Source organism: Oxyura jamaicensis, assembly GCF_011077185.1.
Source record: "Oxyura jamaicensis isolate SHBP4307 breed ruddy duck chromosome 6 unlocalized genomic scaffold, BPBGC_Ojam_1.0 oxy6_random_OJ106678, whole genome shotgun sequence".
Lineage (NCBI taxonomy): Eukaryota > Metazoa > Chordata > Aves > Anseriformes > Anatidae > Oxyura > Oxyura jamaicensis.
In genome coordinates this window covers 58514-80512 of record NW_023304039.1, presented here as the reverse complement: position 1 = coordinate 80512, position 21999 = coordinate 58514, and the positions used below count along the sequence as shown (strand labels likewise).

General features: G+C 60.7%; 2 protein-coding genes across 3 annotated transcripts in view; one reads left to right on the top strand and one right to left on the bottom strand.

Moving 5' to 3' along the window:
* LOC118157566 (cadherin-23-like) overlaps positions 1-21999 on the top strand; it is a gene marked incomplete at its 5' end in the record, with an annotated part of 50929 nt that overhangs the window by 23258 nt on the left and 5672 nt on the right. The window contains 17 exons of the mRNA XM_035311963.1: positions 10666-10887; positions 10972-11091; positions 13131-13311; positions 14286-14419; positions 14507-14716; positions 15042-15149; positions 15597-15699; positions 16516-16641; positions 16728-16931; positions 17126-17584; positions 18426-18542; positions 18893-19117; positions 19448-19617; positions 19882-20019; positions 20170-20289; positions 20648-20825; positions 21416-21627. Coding sequence (XP_035167854.1) covers positions 10666-10887; positions 10972-11091; positions 13131-13311; positions 14286-14419; positions 14507-14716; positions 15042-15149; positions 15597-15699; positions 16516-16641; positions 16728-16931; positions 17126-17584; positions 18426-18542; positions 18893-19117; positions 19448-19617; positions 19882-20019; positions 20170-20289; positions 20648-20825; positions 21416-21627 — 3027 coding nt within the window. The remainder of the gene's footprint in view (positions 1-10665; positions 10888-10971; positions 11092-13130; positions 13312-14285; positions 14420-14506; positions 14717-15041; positions 15150-15596; positions 15700-16515; positions 16642-16727; positions 16932-17125; positions 17585-18425; positions 18543-18892; positions 19118-19447; positions 19618-19881; positions 20020-20169; positions 20290-20647; positions 20826-21415; positions 21628-21999) is intronic.
* Positions 150-9405, bottom strand: LOC118157564 (V-type immunoglobulin domain-containing suppressor of T-cell activation-like). 2 transcript variants are annotated; one of them, XM_035311960.1, is made up of 7 exons: positions 9235-9405; positions 5378-5833; positions 4621-4668; positions 4100-4207; positions 3682-3709; positions 2843-3033; positions 150-2686 (listed from the first exon to the last, which is right to left on the bottom strand). In XM_035311960.1, exons 1-7 carry the CDS (start codon positions 9350-9352, stop codon positions 2649-2651), a joined length of 987 nt encoding a protein of 328 aa, XP_035167851.1. In that variant the 5' UTR covers positions 9353-9405; the 3' UTR covers positions 150-2648. The 2 variants fall into 2 exon arrangements, with proteins under 2 accessions (XP_035167851.1, XP_035167852.1); XM_035311961.1 differs by having other exon boundaries at positions 2843-3030; positions 9235-9400.

The following is a 21999-nucleotide window of genomic DNA, read 5'->3' as shown; positions in this document are numbered from 1 at the left end:
GGATGCAAAGCGCGGGGCTCTGCGGGGATGCCGGGGTGGTCTGGTGGTGCACGTGTGAACCCCGAGCGCCTCGATTCAGGTTGTGGCTCAGGGTCCAGATCATACTTGGCACGTTCTGGCAGCCAGAGCTGTTGCTGTGGGATGTTTGGGGAGCTGCTGCCTGCCCCGTGGCGGAGCCGCCGTGCCTTTGCTTTCAGCGTGCATCCTCGCTTTCCTCCCGCTCGCTCCGGCACGGCTGCGTTTCATCTCCCTGCCTCTGCTCTGAAGTGGTTTGAGCAGAAATCCTGAACTGTTCCGCGGCTGTAAGAGCTGCAAACACCAACAGCGCGGGGGGCTGTCCTGCCCGCTGCCTTTGTTAGACACAACAAATAGAGAGGGGCCTCGGGATGCGGGACGGGGGAGATGCGCGAGCCGCGAAGCGAGTGCACGTCGCTCCCCGGCGAGTTGTGACCCTGCTGCCGCCCTGCCTCGCCTCCACCTCCCCCCTTATCTCTCCATCTCTCTCACCTCCCGGCAGCGCTCTGGCTGCAGAGCCCTGCTCTACATTCTGAGGAAGCGTGCTGCAAGAAGCAGCGCAGGTCGCGGCTTGCAAATCTCCGCGCTGCTCCCCGCCGGGTGGCTCACGCGCCTCTTTGTGTCTTCTGCTGACGCCGTGCCGTGGTTGAAGTCTCTTTCCCTAGAACGAGAGCAGCAGGTTTGTGCAAACGCAGCAGCTGGCACCGCCAGCTCCTTCCAAAAGCGTCCCCGTCGTCCTGGGGAGCGTCGCTGGCGCCGTGAGGGGTGCCGTGCGCGGAGCCTGCTGCCATTCCTTGTGGCTTCACCCAGGCTGGTAGCTGGGGCCTCTGGTGCTTCCGGCAGCACCGACCCAAATCCCGCAACAAAAAGCTTTGGGAAAGGCCAAAGAAACAGAGCTGGGAGAGGACCTGAAGGACCCGTGGCGATCCAGGACAGGCAGGGGGTGCGAGGTGTCCAGCCAGGTGCGCAGCCACGGTGCTGGTGCACCAAGCCCTGTCCTCGCCATCCAGCAGGAAGCCCGAGGGCACGGTCCATCGGGGGACCTCCTGGGGGGTCGGACCTCGATACCCCCTTGCACTGTGCCCGCTGCAGAAGCAGTGCCGTTCCCTCCAGCCACAGGTTGTTGATCTTCAGCCCGCTGCCACCGGGGATGCTCTGCAAGGGCACGCTGCTTTTGCTCCGGTCTGCCAGTATTTTGGTATGACTCACGCTTATGGGTGCTTATGGGCAATTTTTTCCCCATTCTTTACACCAAAAACAGAAGCAAAAACAAAACAAAACAAAACATCACCCTTTGAGTAACCATTTCTACCACAAAGCCTTATCTCCTCACCCCTTAGGAGGGCAGAGGAGGCGCTCAGCTTATCTGAGGATGCTGCGAGAGCCCGAGCTAAACCGCAGCAGCCACATTCCCAGTGAGGGTGAGCAAGCCCACGGGCTCCAAGGGACAAAAATACCTCCTGAAATCAGTGCAGCTGGGCAGGAGCAGGATTCACCAGAGCCGCCTGAGGCAGGCTGGTTTTGGTGCCCGGCGATTGCTCAGGTTTACAGTGAGGGAGGTGCCGGCACGGCCCCGTGCATGGCTGGAAAACCCTCCAGCACCATGAGGACGACCCTTCCGATTTAACAGCATTTAAAAATAGTAAAAAAGAAAAAGAAAAAAACATAAGCATCCTTTTTTTCTTTTTTTTTTTTTTTAAATCATCACTGGTAATGAATCACAGGCAGCCGGGGCAGGAGGACTCCCCCAGCAGGAGCGAGCCGTTCCCCTTCCTGTTTTGCAAAGAAACCCTCCCGCAAATGTTGGCCGGTGACACGGTTTTGTCTCGCCGCGGCTAAAGTACTTTGCCATACGCTCCTGGAAAGGATGTGCCGCCAAGGAGAGCGGGCCAGGTTAGTGCTGCACAGGTTGCAGCCCTGGAAATAAATTAAGGGCTGGGGGAGGCGTGCAGGAGGAGGGCTCCCTCCCGGCATCCCAGCACCGGCGGGATGAGGCTCCCGGGGGCTCGGGCACCGGGGCCGGGAGCTGCTCTTCCTTCCATCTTTTCTCTTATGCATCCTCCGGGGTTTAGGCAAAAGGTGAGAACCACAATGCTCATTGTCAATAAAAAGTAAATAGCGTCCGTCCAGGCACGGGGCGTGCGCAGAAAGGGGCGTGCGCGGCCGTACGCTCTCCGTGCTCTTCTCCATGGAAATAGGCGGTAAAAATCAAAACCCAAGCAAGAGGGGTCACGTCCTTCCGCAGGGCAGAGCCAGCACAGGAGAAACAGGCAGGGCTCCTGCGCCTGGCTTCGTTTATTAAGGCATTTTGCTGTTGTTGGAGTCTTCTTGGCATCCCCCCTCCCCTGCCGTGGGCATCGCTGCTGCCCGGTGCGTAAGGACTGCCGCTGGCCAGGCAGGGAAACATTCACTCATAGTCCTCACCGCCTGGTCTTCCTCACGGCGCGAAGGGAAAGCAGCGGTTGGCGTCCCGGCGGTAGGGAGAGGAAGGTGAGGAGGTCTTTTTTAGTTCGTTAGCTATACTTTTCTTAATTTTCCTTGATTGGTGGGAGCTGCTGCCCGCCCTGGCCACGGCCCCTCCTGGTGCGACCACAGCGCGCTGGCCTCCTCCATCGCTTTTGCCAGCAGACTCTTTAGGCTTTCAAGGAATTCGGCGAGTCGGGAACAGGGTCTGGAAAAGGATGCAGACAGCGGGGTCAGAGCAGCTTGCAGGATGCCCAGCTGCACCAAATATTGAACAATATTTGCAATTGGGTGGCAATCCATCCCCCCCGGCGCCCCGTGCCCCCCTGGCTGCCTCCCCGGGGAGGGCCGCTCGGATACTCACCCAGCGTGGGGAAGAAGCAGTCCCCGGGGCCCGGGGGGGACAAGGGGGTGTTGGGCTCGGACAGCAGGTGCCGGCCGGATTCGGAGGGCTGCCGGCTGGCCAGGTAGGAGAGCTGGGGCCGGGGCCGGGGCTCCACGCTGCCCGCGGGGAGCGCCTCGAAGACGGGGTTCTCGATGCCCTGGGCACTGCTGCTGCGGGAGAGGAGAGGGCGTGAGGGATGCTCGGGGGGGAGTTTGGGTATTGCAAAGCCTCCCCGCACGGTGAGATGACAGAGGGTGTCTCCTCGGCGGGTTGCTAACTAAGGATGCTCTGTCAGGGCACAGAGGCGCAGCTGCGGGGCTGCTTTGGCTCGCCACGAGACACAGGCACCCATTTTGTGGCTCTCCTGCGAGGCTTGGCAGGCTGCAGCTGATCTTTCAATGCGCCTGCTTCTCAGTGCTCAAATCCCCCCGAAATCTGCCTCAGGACCAACAGCCAGCTCCGAGGCTCCAGCAAGAGGGGGGTGAAGTCCTGTGGTCCCTTGTGTGCGTGCGAACACCTGGCCGTGTGGGACAATGGCCCCATTCAGCGACTATTTTTGCTGAAGCATTTCTTTCTCATCTCTTAAAAGATCCCTTTTTTAGGCTCAGAGAGAGTCGAGGTTACATTGCATCAGCGACGTCCCGCCGCGGGTGGTTTGCATTTTCATTTCAGGACCCGATTTTAGCCTGGCACTTCTGGGGCACGGGGAGCGACGGCGCCGCTTGAACTGGTGGCACCTCAGCCGCAACCCCGCGGGGAGCCGGGGGGAGGCTTAGCAGGAGGACAGGGCTGTTTTGGGGGGGGACAAGCATGCTCACCTCTCCATTCGGACCAGCTCGTGGGCACCTGCCAGAGACAAAAAGCATCAGCACCGCGTGCCCCCCGTGAGACCCATCCTGCCCGCCCGTGCAGCATCCCCACGCCCAGGTTGTTCAGCACCCCGGCACCAAGCCCTTGGGGCTTTGCCTTCCCCCCCCCCCCCGTGCACCCCGGGGAATTTTGCAATGCGATGGGGAGCAGCAGTGCCCCAGCCATGATGAAACAGGCACGGCGTGGCCAGGGACAGATGTCGAAAGCGCGGTTCCTGCTCGTGGCTGGCGGCGTGCCCCTCGCTGCTGCTGCACAACCCACTTCTCCAAAGGGATTCGGCCAGAGCAAAAAGCGCACGGCCCAAATCAGGTCCCCAGGGCCCTGGGTCGGGGAGATGGGACGGGGAGCACGCGGCGGGGTACGTACGTCTGCTGCTGACCGCTTGCCTCTGCTTGTAAATCAGGATCAAGATGAGGGGCAGGCAGAGGATGCCCACGATGCAGGCGCCCGTCGCCAGCGCAGCAGCCGTGATATCTGTAAGATACGACCTCCAGCTGGGTCAGGGCCGAATTGCAAACTGATTTTAGCAAAATCTGCCTGCCTAGCAGGCAGCAAGCGGGGCAGGCAGGAAAAAAAAAAAGCGTGCACAGCCACGTGTGGGCACAGTCGAGTGTCTAGATACGGCGCTGGGGGCTGGAGGATGCGCGGCACCGTGCGTCTGGGTGCTCAAGCAAGGCCTGGGTTTCCCCTGGCCTTGTAAAATGGTGGGGCAGGAGGTGCTGGTGAGAAGGCTGGTGGCCAGGAGAGCATCGGCAGAGGCACAAGTCACCCTCCCAGCACCCAGCTGTGGGGTCCAGGAGGATCTGGAGCATCAGGGGAGCACCCATCCCTAGGGGTCACCCAGGCCAGGGTGGCGAGCAGTGCCCAGAGAGAGCTTGGGGCTTTACCTTTGCTGTTGGCGGTGTAAAATGTGCAGTTTTGAAGCTCTCCTCTGCCTGTGGAGAAGATGAAAGCATGTGAGCCCTCGGGGCTGGCACGCAGCACCATCCCTGAGCCCACCGAGGCTGAGCAAACCAGCCCACAGCGTCCTAAAAGCAGGAGCCTGGCAATGGGGATCTTGCGCCGACCACGCCTGCGGCTGGCGTGCAGCGCAACGCCCCACTTCCCTTTTATTTATTTAATTGTTTTTGTCGAGAGGACAGACAAATGTCTCTCCTAACGCTGCAGAGTGAGGGATGACATCCCCTGGCAGGAGCAAGCCCTTCCCGCAAGCCAGACCCTCCCAGGCAGCTCCAGAGCCAGCCGCAGCCTCCGCGCCCCGAGCTGCGCCCGCGCGGCTTCTCCACTCGGCCCTCTTTCATGCAGGGTTTGTTTTCCTCTCCTCCGGAAAGGGGTTGAAGAAGATCACTGAAACTATGTAACACGGCTCCTCATTGCCTGCAGCGGCAGCAAAACCTCTTCCAGCGCCTTGAATCATTTCTTTGGGGTGGGTGGGAGGGATTGTTCCAGCGCTCTCTGGCCGTCGTTCAACCCTTCCACATCTGCTGCTCCCCGTGCGGTGTGGGGCTGAGTGCCGCCACGTCCCTGTGCCCTGGCAAAGCCACCACCAGGCCCGTGCCATTCACGCCCCGTGCCCCGATGCCCCTCTGGGACCCCGAGGCCCCTCTGGCACCCCATTCCCCCTGCCTCGTCCCCCCCGCTCACCTCTCTGGATCTGCAGCTCCACGAAGCCGTGAGCCGCCTGCAGGGTCTGGGGCTTGCCGTGCTCCCGCCGCACCTCCATGGCGTAGCAGCAGTAATTCCCGCTGTCCTGCAGCGTCAGGTTCATCACCACGATGTGGAAAGCCCCGTGGTGGTTGGGGACAAACTCCACGCCGCGGTGGCCGCCCTGCCACCCGTGGGGGGACCTGCCGGTGCCGTTGGGCGCCGCGCCGTGGTGCCGGCCGGGCTCGTGGTGCAGCTCCCTCTCGGTCAGGTTGCGGATGTGCTGCTTCTCGCTGCAGCTCTGGTCGCCGGCGCTGCTGAAGTACCAGGTTTTGTAGAGCAGGTCGTGGCGGTCGGCCAGGGGCCCGCTCACCCGGCAGCTCAGGGTGACGTTCTGCCCCTCCGGGCAGACGCAGCGCACGTAGGGCGCCGTCACCAGCAGCGCCAGCGTCCCTCCTGCGCGAGAGGATAACGGGGTCAGCATTGGGGCAGGGGTATCATGGGGACGGCCAGGGCTTGCAGGGAGCCCTCAGGTCCCCCAGTGTCAGCAACACGGGGACAAAGCAGGCTCTGCTGCCGATGAGCATCCCGGATCCTAAATCAGAGACGGGAAGCACGACCCAAAGCTTTCATTTCTTATCGTGGCAGAGGCACAAGCGCACCCTGAAAACGAGCCCTGCGGGAGGCTTCAAATAGCACCCGAGCAGGGTCTTTCATGTGGCCTGAGGTTTGCACAGCTGGCAGGGGGAGCACGGTGTGGGGCAGGGGGAGCACGGTGTGGGGCAGGAGGCGTGGGGCTGGGCTGGGGGCACTTCGGCTCTGCAAAGAGCGGGAGGAGAAGCAGGGCGTGGGGGTACGGCTCTCAAAGGAGGAAACGTCAGCACCTCGGGGCCGGTTGCGAAGGGCTCTCCAGCTCCCGTTTCCCCACAGCGCGTGTCAACAGCTGGTTAAAAAGGAAAAGAAAAAGAGAAGAAAACAACAACAACAAAAAAAAGAGAGAGAAAAAAAGGCATAGGAGGAGGCCGTGCCCCTGAGATCAGGCGGGGAGCAGGTCCCACCCTGCTTGTTTTTAAGCAGAAGGGGGAACTGCTGGCGAGGAGCTGCCTGAAACTGAAAACCTTGCAGGGAGAGAAATCCCTCCCCTGCACGATCGCGGGGCTTTCCCTGCCCCGGGGGCATGGGGAGGGCTGCAACGAGGCAGAGGGGGGCACCCCGCTGCTACTGCACCCGTCCCGGGGTGCTGGAGGGAGAACAGGGCAAAGCCTGGCGAGCGTCTTCACACCGGTGCTCTGGCCCTGCTGCTAAGTGCAAGCATCACCTTGGGAAGCTGCCCAAAAAGGCCTTTCTGCTGTCGTGACTTGCTTTTTCTGACATGTGGTACTAAGAAAAGGAGGTTCCCAGGGCTGGCTGTGAGAAAAAGGCATTAGGACGAGATGTTCTCGCAGCTCGGCAGCATCCTGTTGTTCCACCAGCCCCGTTGCTGCTTCGCCTTGAGGTTTTTCGCTTGCTATATCGAGCAGCCCCGGGCTGTGCCGAGCCTCCCCGCAGGTCATCCTCCAGCCTGGGACGAGGCTCCCGACGCCTCCCCCCCCAGCCGAGCATCCTCGGCCGTGCAGAGAGAGCGAAAGTGAAAACGCCCCGCGTGCCTCGCACGCCTCGTGCTCGTCCCGTGCCGCCGCCACCACCAGCCCTGCGCCCAGCAAAAGGCAGCCGGCGCGGGTCGGGGGCCAGGGCGCCGAGCACAAAGGGCACCGCCGCCGCTGTGCTGCTACCTGCCGCCGCGGGAAGTGCCCCATTCACAGCGGGGGCCCCCCGGGAGCCCGGGGAAGGGAAGCCGGGGCTCTATAGGAGGAAGCGTCCGCGGCAGCTTTTGTTTTCCCCAAAAGTGGGGCCGTCCCGCTCACCCCCACCGACTCCATCTGGGGAGCCCGTGCTGCTGCCAGCAGCCCCCTGCAGCCCCTCACGGACGGGGGAAAGCCAGGAGGATTGCTGGTGGGTTGCGTTTTTGTTTGCCCAGGGAGCATCCACACCTTGGTCCGCTTTGCAGGTCCGTGCCCAGCACAAGCGGTCCAGGGATGCTGGGAACTACTGGGATGGAAAATCAGCGCGCTGACGGTAACCGAGCCCCGTCCCTGGGAGGGGGCAGAGGTTACCACATGCGTGAGGCCTTCGGCATGACGAATTTCCCTTCGTTTTCCCAAGCACGGTGGAAAGCTTCCAGAAGGCGTCAGGAGCCGGAGCGGCTCCTCCCCGCTGGCCCGCGGCTCCGCAGGCGGGATGGGGCGGCTCCGGGGGTGGCACAGCAAAACGCAGCGAGGGGAAAAGTGCTCGTGCCACGGCACTGCTATCTCTTTGCTGGTGAACTGCTTAAATAAAGCGGGATTTCGTGCCGAATCCCGGGCTGCTGAGGAAAAGCCTCTCCTGAGTTAATTCCCCTGCGCTTGCGAGCAGGTGTGCTTGGTTTCCAGTGGGATTTCCAGATGTGATTCCCAGCCCAGGCCGGGATGCAGCCTCTGCACAGGCACTCCCTGGGCTTGCCAGAGCAGGGAACCTGCCCTTAATTCCTCTTCTGGGAGCTTTCGTACCGAGCAGCCTCACACAGAAACCCTGCAAGACCCCTCGACACCGCGCCGTCATTACGCTTCAGTTACCAGCCGGCTGAGAAGTGCAGCGCACCTCAGTGCAAGTCCTTACAGCAGGGAAGAAAAAGGAGAGAAAAAAAGGAGGTGCAGGCGGCAAAGCTGGTGTCAATTGCCCTTATCTCCCGTGGAGCCAAATGGTTTTGGGTCCCCGGGCAGCGGGGAGCTCCCTGCTACCCGGTGTCCGCCCCGCAGCCGGCAGCACCGCGGAGCTGCCTTGCTCCTCTCCCGGTGCGTTGCCTGTGTGGTTTTGCTCTTTTTATTTTTTTCTTTCCCAGAAAAATTCAAAGCGAAACTCGGTGGCAGCAGCATGTGACAAACCACTGCCTCTCTCGCATGCCGCCACCTGTCACGGGCCACAGCACCGCCCTGGCTCGGGGACGGGGTCACAGCACTGGGCTTGGGCTTGGGGTGAGGTTTTGGAAATCGGGGCGAAGCAAGCTTTGCGGGGAGCTAGGAGGAGCGCCTTTGGCGAGGCTTCTGCCTGGTCCCCGAGCCGGGTGCCCCCCAGCCGTGCCTTATTGGCACCGCCAGCAGTTGGCAGCCCTCAGCATCGCCCCGCCGCAAGCCCCAGCTGGCAGGAAAGCCACGGCCGAGGTGCGAAAAACAAACGTGCCGTGCCCCTTGTTTTTAAGCACACCTCTGCCGGCGCGCGGGGCTGAAGGAAGTGGCCGGCCTCGCACAGCTGGGCATCGTTTCTTTTTGGGGGCATGCCAGTAAAAAATCCTTTGTTGTCCCGGGGCAGATGGAGACGGCAAGTCGGGCACGAAGCCGCCCGGCACATCCATGTGCGTGCGCGCACCCGTGCTGGCTGCGGGGCAGTGGCGGCGGGGCAGAGCATCCGTGGGGAGGCCGGCGGCCGTGGGAGGCACGCATCGCCTCCCCTGCTCCCCTGGGGCAGCTTTCCCAGCCCGGCCGCAGCTTGGGGGGCTCGGAGGGGGGCTCAGAGGGGGACACGGGCTGTTTTTTTTTTCCTCCGATGCACGCTCGACCGAAGCGAAGGAGGAAAAGCGACCAGTGGGTGAGCAGAGGGTGGAAAGCAGCAGCTCCCCCCGATGCAAGCAGCGTGGCCCCAAACGCCGCGCGCTGAAGGCGACAGCAGTCCCCCCACCCCGAAATCCCGGCGGTGGGGACGGGAAAGTGAAAGACCCCCGAGCCCCCCGCCCCAAGGCGCAGCAGCCCCGGGCGGGGGGAAGAGGAGAAGGAGCCGGGGCTTACCGTGGGAAGCCAGCAGGGCGAGCAGGGCCAGCAGCAGCAGCGGCGGTGCCACCAGCTCCATCTCAGCGCCGCTCAGCACCGCCGCGCCCGCCGGAGTCGCGCCCGCAGGAAATTTCATTGCGCCGGAGAGAGGAGAAGTGCGAGCACCCCCAGGAGGCCGGCTGGGGCACGGAGCTGCGCCCGTCCCTGCCCATCCCCGCGGCCCCCGGGGGGGGATTGGAAGCGCACCTTGCTCGTAATTTGTTTTTTATTGTTATTGTTTTATTTTCGATGCGGTTGCAAGGGTTTTTTGGCAGGTCGCTAGTGGCCGGGCCACGCTGGCGCTGCGGAAAGCCTCCTGGGATGGATGGGGGGGTGGGTGGAAAAGGGGAACTCAGAGCGGTGCCAGGGCTTGGTGCAGAAAAGGAGAGCCCGGTGGCAGCCAGAGAAAGCCCGTCCTGGTGGCCAGTGGCATGCCAGGTGTGCAGTGGCCCTGCGGGGTGTGCTGTGCCCATCCTCTCCAGCCAGGTCCCACGCACGTGGTGCCCCGCAGCTTCACACGAGTGCCTGCTTATCTCCCTTTCTTCACTCAGAAAGCTCAGTGGGTGCAGCCAGGGCCACCTCGTTTCAAAGAGACGAGCTCCTGGTCCCTTTAAAGTGGAGCCCGGGGTCAGCTGGAGGTTTGCAAAGTGCCCGAAACCTTGCTGGCAACCTGCTCTGAATTTCTGAGCGTGCAGGGAAACAGCAAAGTAGCTGCGCAGCTTGTGGTTTATTGCAACCACTTCTGTGAATCTCTTGCCGAAGATGTAACCCCTGTCTGGTAGGAGGAAACTGGGGGAAGGTGGAGGTGCAAAGGTGCAAATCCAGAGGGGTTTTTGTGACAGTCACAGCCGGGGAGGGGGCTGCAGTGTGCTCACGTGCAAGGCTCTTTCCTGGAGCTGCTGAAAACGTCCCACCTGTCCCCCTGCCAAAGAAGGTCTGAGATGTGCTTTTTTTTGTTCTTCCTCTGAGCCAGGCAGCAGCATCGCAGGGTGTTTTCCATCCCACCATGCTGCCACCCTCAGTAGTAGTGACCAAGGTGTCCCCAGCGTCACCTGCAGAGGCCTATCCTCAAGGAAATGAGGCTCAATGGTTACCAATCTTTGGCTTTTGGGGGGAAAGGAGAGAGATGCTGCTAGGGCGTGTTGTGCCTGGGAAGAACGGTGTGATTTAACCCCTGTGCATTTAGCCCAGTACCTGCTCCCAGCCACTGCCTCGTCCTGGGCATGTTTCTGCAGCCGTTCTGGAGATGTTTCAGCACTTTATTTTAAGGCAATACCTCGCACTTCTCTCAGTAGGGTTGACCCCAAGCTGGTCATTGTCCTTGATGGGTCAAGCCTCTCCCCGCCAGCTCTGGGCCTTGCAGAGCCCATCCCACCGCGGGGCTCACCACCATGTCCCCACGTCCCGCAGGCCACCACCACGGTGTACGTCACCGTCCTGGATGAGAACGACAACGCCCCCGCCTTCCAGCAGCAGCTCTACGAGGTGACGCTGGACGAGGGCCCCGCCACCCTCAACGCCACCCTGGTCACCGTGCAGGCCCTGGACCTGGACGAGGGGCCCAACGGCACGGTTGCGTACGCCATCACCGAAGGCAACATCTTGGGTACCTTCCACATCGACAGCGCCACGGTCAGTGTAAGGACGCTGTCCCCAGCCCGGCCGTGCCCTTCTCCCTCGTCCCTCACCCCTGGCTGCTGTCTCCTGGTCCTGCAGGGGCAGATCCGCACCCTGAAGGAGCTGGACTACGAGATCAGCCACGGGCGCTACACCTTGGTGGTCACCGCCACGGACCAGTGTCCCGCTGCCTCGCGCCGCCTGACGTCCACCGCCACGGTAGGGTTGCGACACCCTGGCGTCCTCGGGGTCCAGGAGTTCCCCCTGGCGTGAGCGGTTTCACATCTCCTTCCCAGTGGCCACCAGCTCTTCCCAGTGGCCCAGTTGCTGCTCCGTCACGGGGGTTGCAAAACAGGGACATGGCAAGGGTTGCTCATGGTTGGGCCAGGCCACGCAGTCTTCTCACATTATTCATCTGGTTTTTAAACTCAATTTTTGTGCCCCGTAGGGAGGTTGTGTAAAGTCTCTCGTCAGTTTTTGTTGCTTTTCTCCATAGTTCTTCCATTTCTCCCGGGCCGCGGTGACCTGAACGTAGCTCAAAGAGCAGGGCAGTGGACGAGCAGCTCCAAGACACGTGCTTTGCAGGAATTGAACGCGCTGATTAGTGCTGTGGCCTAAATCGAAATGTGATGGGTTGTAGGGGAGGCGTTGCCCATGTCCAGAGTGATTTTGGAGCCTGCAGGTGGAAGGGGCCAATTTAGACCTTCTGCCTCAGCTCCCTGTCGTGAACCCAGACATCGAGCTGAGCATTTTCCAGTCCCCCAGAAGGAGATAAGTTTTTCTGTGCAGGGAAAAACTTTTTTTGAAAAAAAAGGGGGGAGAAACTAGAGGGGAGATACCAGTGGGGGAGATTTCCCTGGATAAAATCTGTCCCTGCGAGTGTCGCAGCTCTGTGCTGCCTGGGCAGAGGGAAGCCTTCAGCCATGCAGCTCTGATGTTGCTGCAGATGCCTTCCCGACCAGGAAAACTGCACTGAAAACCTCTTGACCTGGGGCTTTGCTGCGGGCAGGGAAGGCTCTTGGTGTGCTGCAGGCGTAGTCAGAGCTTTGCTCTCTGTTGTCTCATGGAGCCGTGAACCTGGAAGCCCCATCAGCCATGAGGACCAAAACTAGATGGAACAGGAACCACCCTCCCTACACAGCCCATGGGGCTTCTGCCAGCACAGTTTGAAGGCGAAGCTTTTAGGAGCAGATTTAGTGATTATTTTGGATAGCGAGTGATGGGAAATCCATCTCCCTGATAAGGCGTGCCAGTGTTTGTTTTCTCCGCTGCTAGGAGACGGAGCAGAGACTCAGATAAAGTCTTTAAAGATCAGAGTTAGCCAGTATCAAGCGTCCATCTGATGGGTTTTACTACCCTCAGTCCAGGAGGTCAAAAAGCTCCTCATTTTCAGCATCTCCTACCCATGCGGCTGGGAGATGCGAGGCGGAGGAGTGCTCGATAAGCTCAACCTTTTACTAGCCACCAGAGACTCTCCTCCTCACGCAGGCATTTTCCACTACGCAAGTGCCCCGAAGGGGTTAACGCTCCTTGCAATATCGCGTGGTATGGACGTATAAAAACGCCTTCTGTGTAGGGTGACCCAGTTAAAAAGCCAAATCCTGGAGCTGGGCTTGGCCCCGGCGGCGGTGCTCCCCTGGTGACACCGCGCTCGGCTGCGTCCCCAGGCTGTTGCTGCTTCCCTTTGGAGCACGGTAGGAGTGCCGCTGGCCGGCCGCGTGTGTCATGGAAAGGGACGGTGAGCCAGCTGCATTGGTGGAGGTTTGTGTTTGACTGAAAAAGCACGGTCCCTTTTTTTTGTTAGTTTGCTCATTGGAACGAAGCCCTGGAAATGTCCCGGAGGAAAAGGAGCGAGCAAGCCTGCAGAGAACGGCTCTCTGAACTCATGCCTTTGGTGGCCAAGTGCATTTCTGTCATCTTTTCGAGCTCGTTTGGGGTCCTTCCTTGCTCGCCCTCTCCTCCAGCAGTGGAGAAGGTGGTTGAGGTTCATTTTGATGCCAGGGTGCGCATGTGGAGAACATCTGGTTTGGGCTTTGCCTCCCCCCTTGTGGTGTGCAGCCCAGAGGTTTGACAAAGCCCCAGCTGTGCGTGGCTGGATTTTCAGTTTTAGGGGTAGGATGAGCAAAGCCAGAACTATTTGGGAAGTACTTGGTGGTGTTGTCCATCTGTGGCTCACCAAGCTCACCCACCCGGCAAGGAGCCCGGAGCTGGTCCCCTCTCCGCTCACCTCTCTCTCCACCTTCTCCCCTCGCCCACAGGTGCTGGTGAACCTCAACGACATCAACGACAACTGTCCCACCTTCCCGCGGCCCTACGAAGGTCCCTTCGACGTCACCGAAGGGCAACCTGGCCCGCGCGTGTGGACCTTCCTGGCCCACGACGGCGACTCGGGGCCCAGCGGGCAGGTGGAGTACAGCATCGTCGCTGGGGACCCTCTTGGTGAGCAGGGTGGCATCTCCCAGGCTTCACACCACAGCTGGTGGCACGTCTCCATCCCTCTGCCCCCGCAGAGGAGCACGGGACGTAACCCCACGGTTTTGGCAAAGAAGTCCATTTTTGCTTTATTTTGTGTTGTTTTTGTGTTGTTTTTTTTTTTTCCAAGCAGAGGCTTGCCACCGGGCAGGGAGGGGGTGGGTGGAGGAGAGCGGGGCGGAAGCGTTTCAGAAAGCCATCCTCCCAGCAGGCTGCTTCTGCAAATTCAGCCTTTCGACACCAGGAAATCCTGTTTGAGCAACAGGAAACTTAACCTGTTAGTGTCCGGGGAGGGGGGCCCGGGCTTGTGCGGGGGGAGAGGGGGAGGGATCTGCTGGACAATAAAGGCCAAACAAAAATAAATAGTGCAGAAAGAGAAAATGAGAAAGGCCAGGGGCTGCAGGGCGTGCTGGGGTCTCTGCAGCTCGCAGCAAGGCTGCAGCTCGAGCCAGGCAGCCCCAGAGCAGATGGCAGAGCAGCTGCGGGTGTCCCCAGCCGCGTGGCAGCTGTGGGGACACAGCTCCTGCCGTGGTGACTTCAGCCAAGGCTTCTGGAAGACAAAGCCCGTCCCGTCTACCAGCTGGCCCTGGCTGAAAAATGTCTCCAGAACAAGCAGGATGAGCCCCCCCCTTGGCTCTGGGGAGTGGGGTCCATGCCATGTAGCCCCCCTGCCCGGGCACAGCAGGTGCTTGGAGGGCTCTTGGCGTCTCCAGAAGGAGCCACGAGCACCTTGCTTTTGGCCACTCAGCCCACCTACCTGCTGGTGCCTGCACAGACGCCAGCTGCCCCATGCCACTGGGGGTGCAGCCCCAAAACCCACAAAGCTCACCCCACCCTGTGGCCAGGGCCCACGGTGCCCGTCCCCTTGTCCCCTCGGGAAGCCACAACGTGGGACGCCAGCGGTGGCCCAGCGCGAGCCACGGCCCCACTGTCTCCGGCAGGGGAGTTTGTGATCTCCCCGGTGGAAGGGGAGCTGCGGGTGCGGAAGGATGCCGAGCTGGACCGGGAGAACATCCCCTTCTACAACCTCACCATCGCCGCCCGGGACCGGGGCGTGCCCCCGCTCAGCTCCACGGTGAGTCCCATGGCCGGGAGTAGGAAACATGGGAGGGAGAGGTGGGAATAGGTGCCCCAAACCCACAGCTCTTCTCTGCCCCGGCAGATGGTGGTGGGCGTGCGTGTGCTGGACATCAACGACAACGACCCCGTGCTCCTCAACCTGCCGATGAACCTCACCCTCAGCGAGCACGCCCCCGTCTCCAGCTTTGTCACCCGTGTCCTTGCCCGGGACGCGGACAAGGGGCCGAACGCCCTCCTCACCTTCGATATCACCGCCGGCAACACGGAGAGCGCCTTCTACATCAACAGCACCGTACGCCCCGCGCCCGCGGGTGGGGACCAGGAGGTGGAGGGCGGGCACCGCGTGTGGGCACTGCTCCCTCCTTCACCCTGCGTGTTGACTTGCACCCCGGGAAGGGTGCAGGGCTCCCCAGAGCTAAGGAGGGTGGGGATTATGGAGTCATGGGGCAGGCACCAAGCCAGGTCTATAGGGCTCTACAGGCTGGTGGGGCCTCCAGGACCTCGTGGCACCAGGCAGGGCTGCTCTGGTCTAGCTCTGCCATCCCTAGGATGTCTTCTCCAACAGGAGAAGCCCACCTCACGTCCCTTGTACCATTTTCTCCCTTTTTTCTCCATAGACCGGCATCATCTATGTGAACCGCCCCTTGGACCGGGAGCGGGTGGCAGAGTACAGGCTGACCATCACGGTGAAGGACAACCCCGAGAACATACGCAATGCCAGGCGGGTAATTATGGACACTGACAGGGCCGCCAGTGGGGCCGGCGGCAGGGTGGGTGGGAGAAGGGCCCCCAGCCATGGCCAGAATCCAACATCAGCCTCACCCTCCAAAAACATCTGGGGGGCACAAGGAGGCGGCTGCAACCTCCCCACCAGCAGAGAATGAGACCAGTAGGTCGTAGGGCACGTCCAACATTTCACATTAACCCCATGCAACATCATAGACGGTGGGCCGGAGTCGGGCTTGGAGAACTGGCCAACCACAATGATATCAGCCAGGATGTCCCAGATGTCACCCTTTGGGGAATGGGGTAGGAAGAGATGCCCAACCCTCTGGTTGGGGTCCCTGCAGACCCTCCAGGGTGGTCTGGGGAGGAGAGGAGGGAGGCAAGCTTGAGGAAAGGACGTTGCAGTCATCACCCTCTTGTCCCTGTTTTCCTTCACACACCTTTAGGATTTCGACCTGCTGGTCATTTCCATAGTGGATGAGAACGACAACCACCCCCTCTTCACTCAGAGTTCCTACCAGGCCGAGGTGATGGAGAACTCGCCCCCGGGTATGCCTCTCTTCGCTCCCTTTGGGGCCGGGCAAGGGGAAGTGTCTCCTGGCCACCACGGGCTGGGCTCCAATGGTGCCACGGCGCAGGGCAAGGCTGCAGGTCAGTGGGAAGGGGGTGCTGAGCAGGACGGGAGGTCAGCCTTCAGGAGACCGTGGCTTTTGTCCATGCAACCTGTGGAAGCCCTTCTTGGTTCAGGCAAGACGCAATCGTGCAACAAATCGGCCCTGCTTGGGAATTGCTCAGCAGCAGAGAGCGAGATGCTGCGCCCGTGGCCCAAGCTGAGCCCTGTGGCAGCCCCCAAACAGTGGGGTCTTGTGGGGGACGGGGTGCCACCTCTCCAATACCAGCACCTGGAGGTGCCTTGCTTCATAGGGTGGAGATAAAACTGTCCAGCCTGTCCAGGTAGACATCTCTCAGCCAAAGAGCTAGGAATATCCCTCCTGTTTCTATGTTTTTCTGCCTTCCTGTCATTTAAATCGCTCCAAGACCTCGGGTGTCTCCGCACCCAACTGGTAGCTGCTCCCGTGCAAAGGGTTTGGGCACCTCCAGGAGCTCCCCTCCTGCGAAACCCAGGGGACTGACGGATTTGTCTGTCTGTCTGTTTGTTTTTAGCCGGACACCCCGCCGCCGCGCCTGGGCCCCGCGTGCCGGTCTGCAAGGCTGCAGCAGCCACCCCCTCGCGCCCCGCGAGGCCCCGCTCTGTCACCTCCTCCATTCATTCATTGCTGTCCCTCATGCGTCACTGGGCTGGGAGGGGGACAGGGGACCCCGCCGGGGGCTGCCACCCTCCCTAACCCCTGTTGTCCCATCCAGGGACTCCGCTCACTGTGCTCAATGGACCCATCCTAGCTCTGGACGGCGACCAGGGCAGCAACGCCGTGGTGACCTACGAGCTCTTGGGGACATCCCCGGACCTCTTCGTTATCAACAACAGGACAGGTGGGGTGGCTCGGCAGGCTCCTGTCCCCAGCCCAGGGCCACCAGGCGGATGTGGGGTCTGTCACTTGGCTTTTCTGCTTCTCCAGGTGTCATTTCGGTGAAGCCTGGTGGTGTGGTAGACCGAGAAGCTTTGTCAGACCCTCTGCTGGAGTTCACGCTGGTGGCCCGTGACATCGGGGGGCTGAACAGCACCGCCAGCCTCACGGTGACCGTCCTGGATGACAATGACAACCGGCCCATCTTCCAGCCCGTGTCTGTCACAGCACGGCTGCGGGAAAACAGCCCCCCAGGTGAGGACAGGGACAACATCTGGATGTCCCCGTGGGACTCTGAAGAGTCCTTCAGGCTTTGGCTGGGTTGGGGGTGAAGGGAAAGTTCGGGATCTGGGGCTGCCCATGTTGCTTGGTGGTATTTCCTCGGGACGGGGGCTGGTTGCTGCTGTCCTCCATCCCTTTCGTCAGAGGGCTGCGTCCCCCCTTCCCAGGCTTTTCCGTCCTCCGCGTGACAGCCACGGACGCGGACAGTGGCCTCAACAAACAGCTGGATTACCGGATCGAAGGCGGGGGCCAGGACAGGTTCCTGATTGACGCCGCCACCGGGGTGATCCGGGTGGCCAACCTCAGCATCGACCGGGAGGAGCGGGACGCCTACCGGCTGACGGTGGTGGCCGTGGACCAGGGCACGCCGGTGCTCTCGGGCACCGCCACCGTCAGCATCATCATCGACGACGTCAACGACTGCCGGCCCGAATTCGTCAACCCCATCCAGACGGTCAGCGTGCCTGAGTCAGCCGCCCCTGGCACCGTGGTGGCCGAGGTGACCGCCATCGACCGGGACCTCCATCCCCGCCTGGAGTACTACCTGCTGGAGATCGTGGCCCGTGACGACACGGACGCGCTGGTGCCCAACCAGCAAGGAACGTTCACGGTGGATTTTAGGACAGGTAGGAGAGTGGGACGGGCAACACGGGTGGTGCGGACCCCTCTCCTTGCTTCTGCTTCTTCTTCTTCTCTGCCTGGAGGTAGGTGTCCGAGATGATGCTCACCTCCTGCCCCCCCCGCTCTCCTCCTCCAGCCGCCCTGTCTCACCCTGCCCTCTCTCCCCCCTGCCTCTGGCCTACCAGCTTATCTAACCCTTTTCTTTCCTTTTTCCGGCTCTCGGCTCACCAGGTTTGTCTCGGTGTCTGTGCACGTTTCTCTCTCCGTGCCATCTGTTGCCTCCTTCCATCTCACCCATCACCATCACAGGAGGGTGGTGGCTGCTCAGCCTTCACAGACCGGACGCGGGCACCCTTGCTGGGGGGGACTGGGATGGGTGGCCTGGGGTAAGTGGTGCCTAGTGGGCTCTGCCCCAAGGGAAGAAGGACCAGGAGCCTCCCCCTGTGAGTTCTGGAAGCACAGAGCTGGTCTGAAACAGAAAATCTGCCTTGATGGAAAGGACGTGGGAAAAGTCTCCTAAAGATGCCTAGATGCTGCATGAAGGTGGATGGGGACAATGCAGCAGAAGCTGCTCCCAAACCCCTCTCGTCTGCACAACCCAAACCCCAGCCGAGGAGCGTGAGACCCAGGAGGCTGGGCAGAGTGGAGCAGGCAGGAAGGCAGGTGACGGAGAGCACAGGATGGAGGGAAGTCGTCTCCTCACGTAGCTATCAAATATTTTTCCCTGGTCAGCCTTGGAGAGACAGGAGAGCAAGCACAGAGGAGGATTCAGCAGCTGGTGCCGACCGCCCTGCCCGGGCCTCAGCAGGGTTCACGACTCTAACCCCGGTCTTTTTGGCTTCCCAGGAGCTGTGAAGATCAAAACCCCTCTCAACAGAGAACTAGTGGCCACGTACGAGGTCACCATCTCTGTCCATGACAATGCCAGTGAAGTCATCGACCGCTCGGTCAGCGTGCCCAATGGTAAGCATAGACCCTTGCCATGGGGGATGCCAAGCAGCACGGGGGCACACGTGGCCTTTCCCAGCCACCAGCACAGTCTCCTGGCCCTTGGCCGTCAGCCCTGAGCCAGGCACATGTGCAAGAAGGTGTGAAGGTGGGACTGTCCCACCCCTGTCCCAGCTCAGTTAATTTTGTCCCCCCTGAATATTGCCATTGCTCTTGGTGAGCCACCTCAGTTGGCTTTCCTGGAGTTTCATGCTTGGTTTTTAGGACCATGTTTGTTTTTTAGGAAGGATTTCTTCCATCCTTCCTTCCCTTCTCTATCTCACTTCTCCTCTTCTCCCTCTTCTCTTCCCCTTTGGCCTCCACAGCCAAGCTGACGGTCAACGTCTTGGACGTCAACGACAACACGCCCCGCTTCCGCCCGTTCGGGGTCACGTACTTCACCGAGCGCATCCTGGAGGGAGCCACGCGGGGCACCACACTCATTTCCATCTCGGCCGTGGACCCAGACAAAGGTGCCAATGGGCAGATCACCTACGAGCTGCTGGACCTCTCCCCAGAAGGCTACGCCTGCCTCGAGGACCAGTCAGCAGGTTGGTGGCCTGGGGAGGTGCGAGCCCCGCAAGGCCCGTGAGAGGGTTGGGGGAAGAGGTGGGGTGTTTGCAGCCCCTTGGCACAGCCCCGTTACTAAAAGGACTAAGCTACACTCCTTCCATGAGAAATTTGGCCAGGATTTGGCAACAGAGGGCAAAAACTCTCCATGAAGTAGAGGGGGAGCTCCATGAAAGTGCTGTGTCTGATTGCCAGCCTTGGAAGGTTTCTTTGGTTCATTTCTCTCCCTTTGCCACGTCCTGTGTGGAGAGAAGGCCATCGGGAGGGGACCTGGGGTCAGGGATCTCATTTCAGGGTCTGCCATCTTCTAGGGAAGGTCGTGGCCAACAGGACGGTGGACTATGAGGAGGTGCAGTGGCTGAACTTCACCGTCCGCGCTTCCGACAACGGCTCTCCCCGCAGATCGGCCGAGATCCCCGTGTACCTCCAGATAGTTGACATCAACGACAACAACCCCGTTTTCAGCCAGCCGTCCTACCAGGTGAGCCGCCATCCCCTTTCTGAGTCCTGGGGGTTCTCTGGGGACACCAGCACCCTATCTGTGCCTGAACCATCTAAAGAAGATGGTCAGCACACCGACATGCTGCGTGTGAGCGTCTTGTTATGGCAGGCTCACCAGGCTGAGACCTGCCAGGATGAGCATTGCATTGGTGGCATTAACTGGTATTAACTGGTATTAACTCCGTTTTCCTACTAAAATGGCACACGGTGCAACAACCAGCTCTCCCTGCTCCCTTTTTTGCAGAAAGCTGTCTTTGAGGACGTGCCACTGGGTACGGTCATCCTGAGGGTCAAGGCCACAGATGCGGATTCGGGGCGTTTTGCTCTCATCCAGTACAGCCTGGGGGATGGAGAGGGCAAGTTTGGGATAAATCCCAACACGGTAAGGAGCCAGCTGAGGCTGGAGCAGAAGGGGGAAAAAGAGGATGAGATGATCCCACCTTGTGGGACAGCCTTGCTCCTGCACCTCACCTTCTGCTCGAGTAGCAACTCTGCTGGACCTGACCTACCTGGAGGTCTCTGTGTGCTGCAGGGGGACATCTACATCCTGTCGGCCCTGGACCGGGAGAAGAAGGATCACTACACGCTGACGGCTGTGGCCAGGGACAACCCTGGGGACGTCCCCAGCAACCGTCGGGAGAACTCGGTGCAGGTAGGGCCACCACCACTCCTGTGCCGTGCCCTACAGGAAGGTGAGAATGAAATGAGCCAGAACGAAGGGCAAAGGACCCCAGAAAACAGGGGCGGTGGGGTGAATGAAGGGGGCTGTGCACCAAGCATCCATAGGAGGGGACGGAGCAGGAGGGGCAAGAGAGGGCGATGCTATTGTCTGTGAGTGCTCCGGCCAGCTGTGGAGTGAATGGGTGCCCCGGCCGCGTCTGTCCCCATTGTTGGAGGCAGGAATTGGGCCAGCAGAGTGAGACGAATAGCAGGAAGGGCACTGCGCCCTGGTGCCGGTCACGGCAGGGGCCCCATCCTCGCGTGACCCAGTGCGCTGGGCTTTGTCGAAGGTGCTGATCACCGTCCTGGACATCAACGACTTCAGGCCCCAGTTCAGCAAGAGCCAGTTCAGCACCAGCGTCTACGAGAACGAGCCGTCGGGGACATCAGTGATCACCATGACCGCAACGGACCTGGACGAAGGGGACAACGGCGTGGTGACCTACAGCATTGAGGGCCCCGGAGCAGGTAGGTGCTGCCGGTGGGGAGCTCCTACCCATGGACAGGGCTCGTGCAGGGTTGCAGTGAGGAGCTGTAGGGCCCAAGCCACACTTTCGGTGCCTGGTGGCTGGATAGCATCAAGGCTGTGCGTGCTATCCTGGGAACAGCCGCTTTCGGTATTGCTCCACCATTCCTAGTTCCTCGTGGCATGATGTGTTAAAGCTTTGCCCGTCTTCATCCTGCAGCCCAGCCTTGGTTTCCCCCCAGCCGCCTTTCCCTGGGTTTTCAGCACACAGAAATGTAACCTGTGTCCTGGAGCAAACTCCCTGCGCACCTCAAAGGAAAGCCAACAAGGGCTAGAAGGGTACAGGCAGATAGCAAAATAGCATCCCCCCAGGATGCAGGGCCTCGGCACCCAAGGGGGCAGGGATGCGCCAAAATAGCACCCTGCAAGCACCCACACCCCAGCCTCAGGCAGCCAGCTCTGCTCCATCACCCCCTCGCAGGGATTTCCCACCAGCAAGGGGTGTGCTTCACGTGGGAGGCTAATGCATACCGCTCACCATTTATCTGGTGTCAAGCGTCCTGAGCAAAAGATGTGTTTGGTCTGTCCCCAGAGGCCTTCAAGATCAATAAAGACTCTGGGCTCGTCACGTCCCGGCGGCGCTTGCAGTCCTACGAGAGGTTCAACCTGACGGTGGTGGCCACAGACAAGGGGCATCCCCCCCTCTGGGGGACCACCATGCTCCACGTCGAGGTCATCGACATTAACGACAACCGCCCCGTCTTCGTCCGCCCACCCAACGGCACCATCCTGCACATCAAGGAGGTACATACACCTGGGTCTCGTGGTGGGCAGGGAGCCGTGGCACACCAAGGCCGTGCCCAGGAGCATGCCTGGTGGTGGCCAAGCCCACTCTCCATCTCTAATGGGGGTGAAACAGGACCCTGGTTTAGCACATGGCAAGAAGGTTTGGGTCATACTTGCTCGTGGTGGAGACTGGAAGGGTTTCCTGGAGCAGGGAGGGCATCTCTGATAGCAAATGTCTCCAGATGCTAGACCAGCCTCTGAGCAGAGCCAGAGGGACATCCTGGGGAACAGAAACCCCAGCAGCACACAAAATAGGGAAACGGCCGGCCGCTGCATGCCGAGCGAGTTGATAAACACGGGCCAAAATGCTGACATTTAAGACGTTTCTCC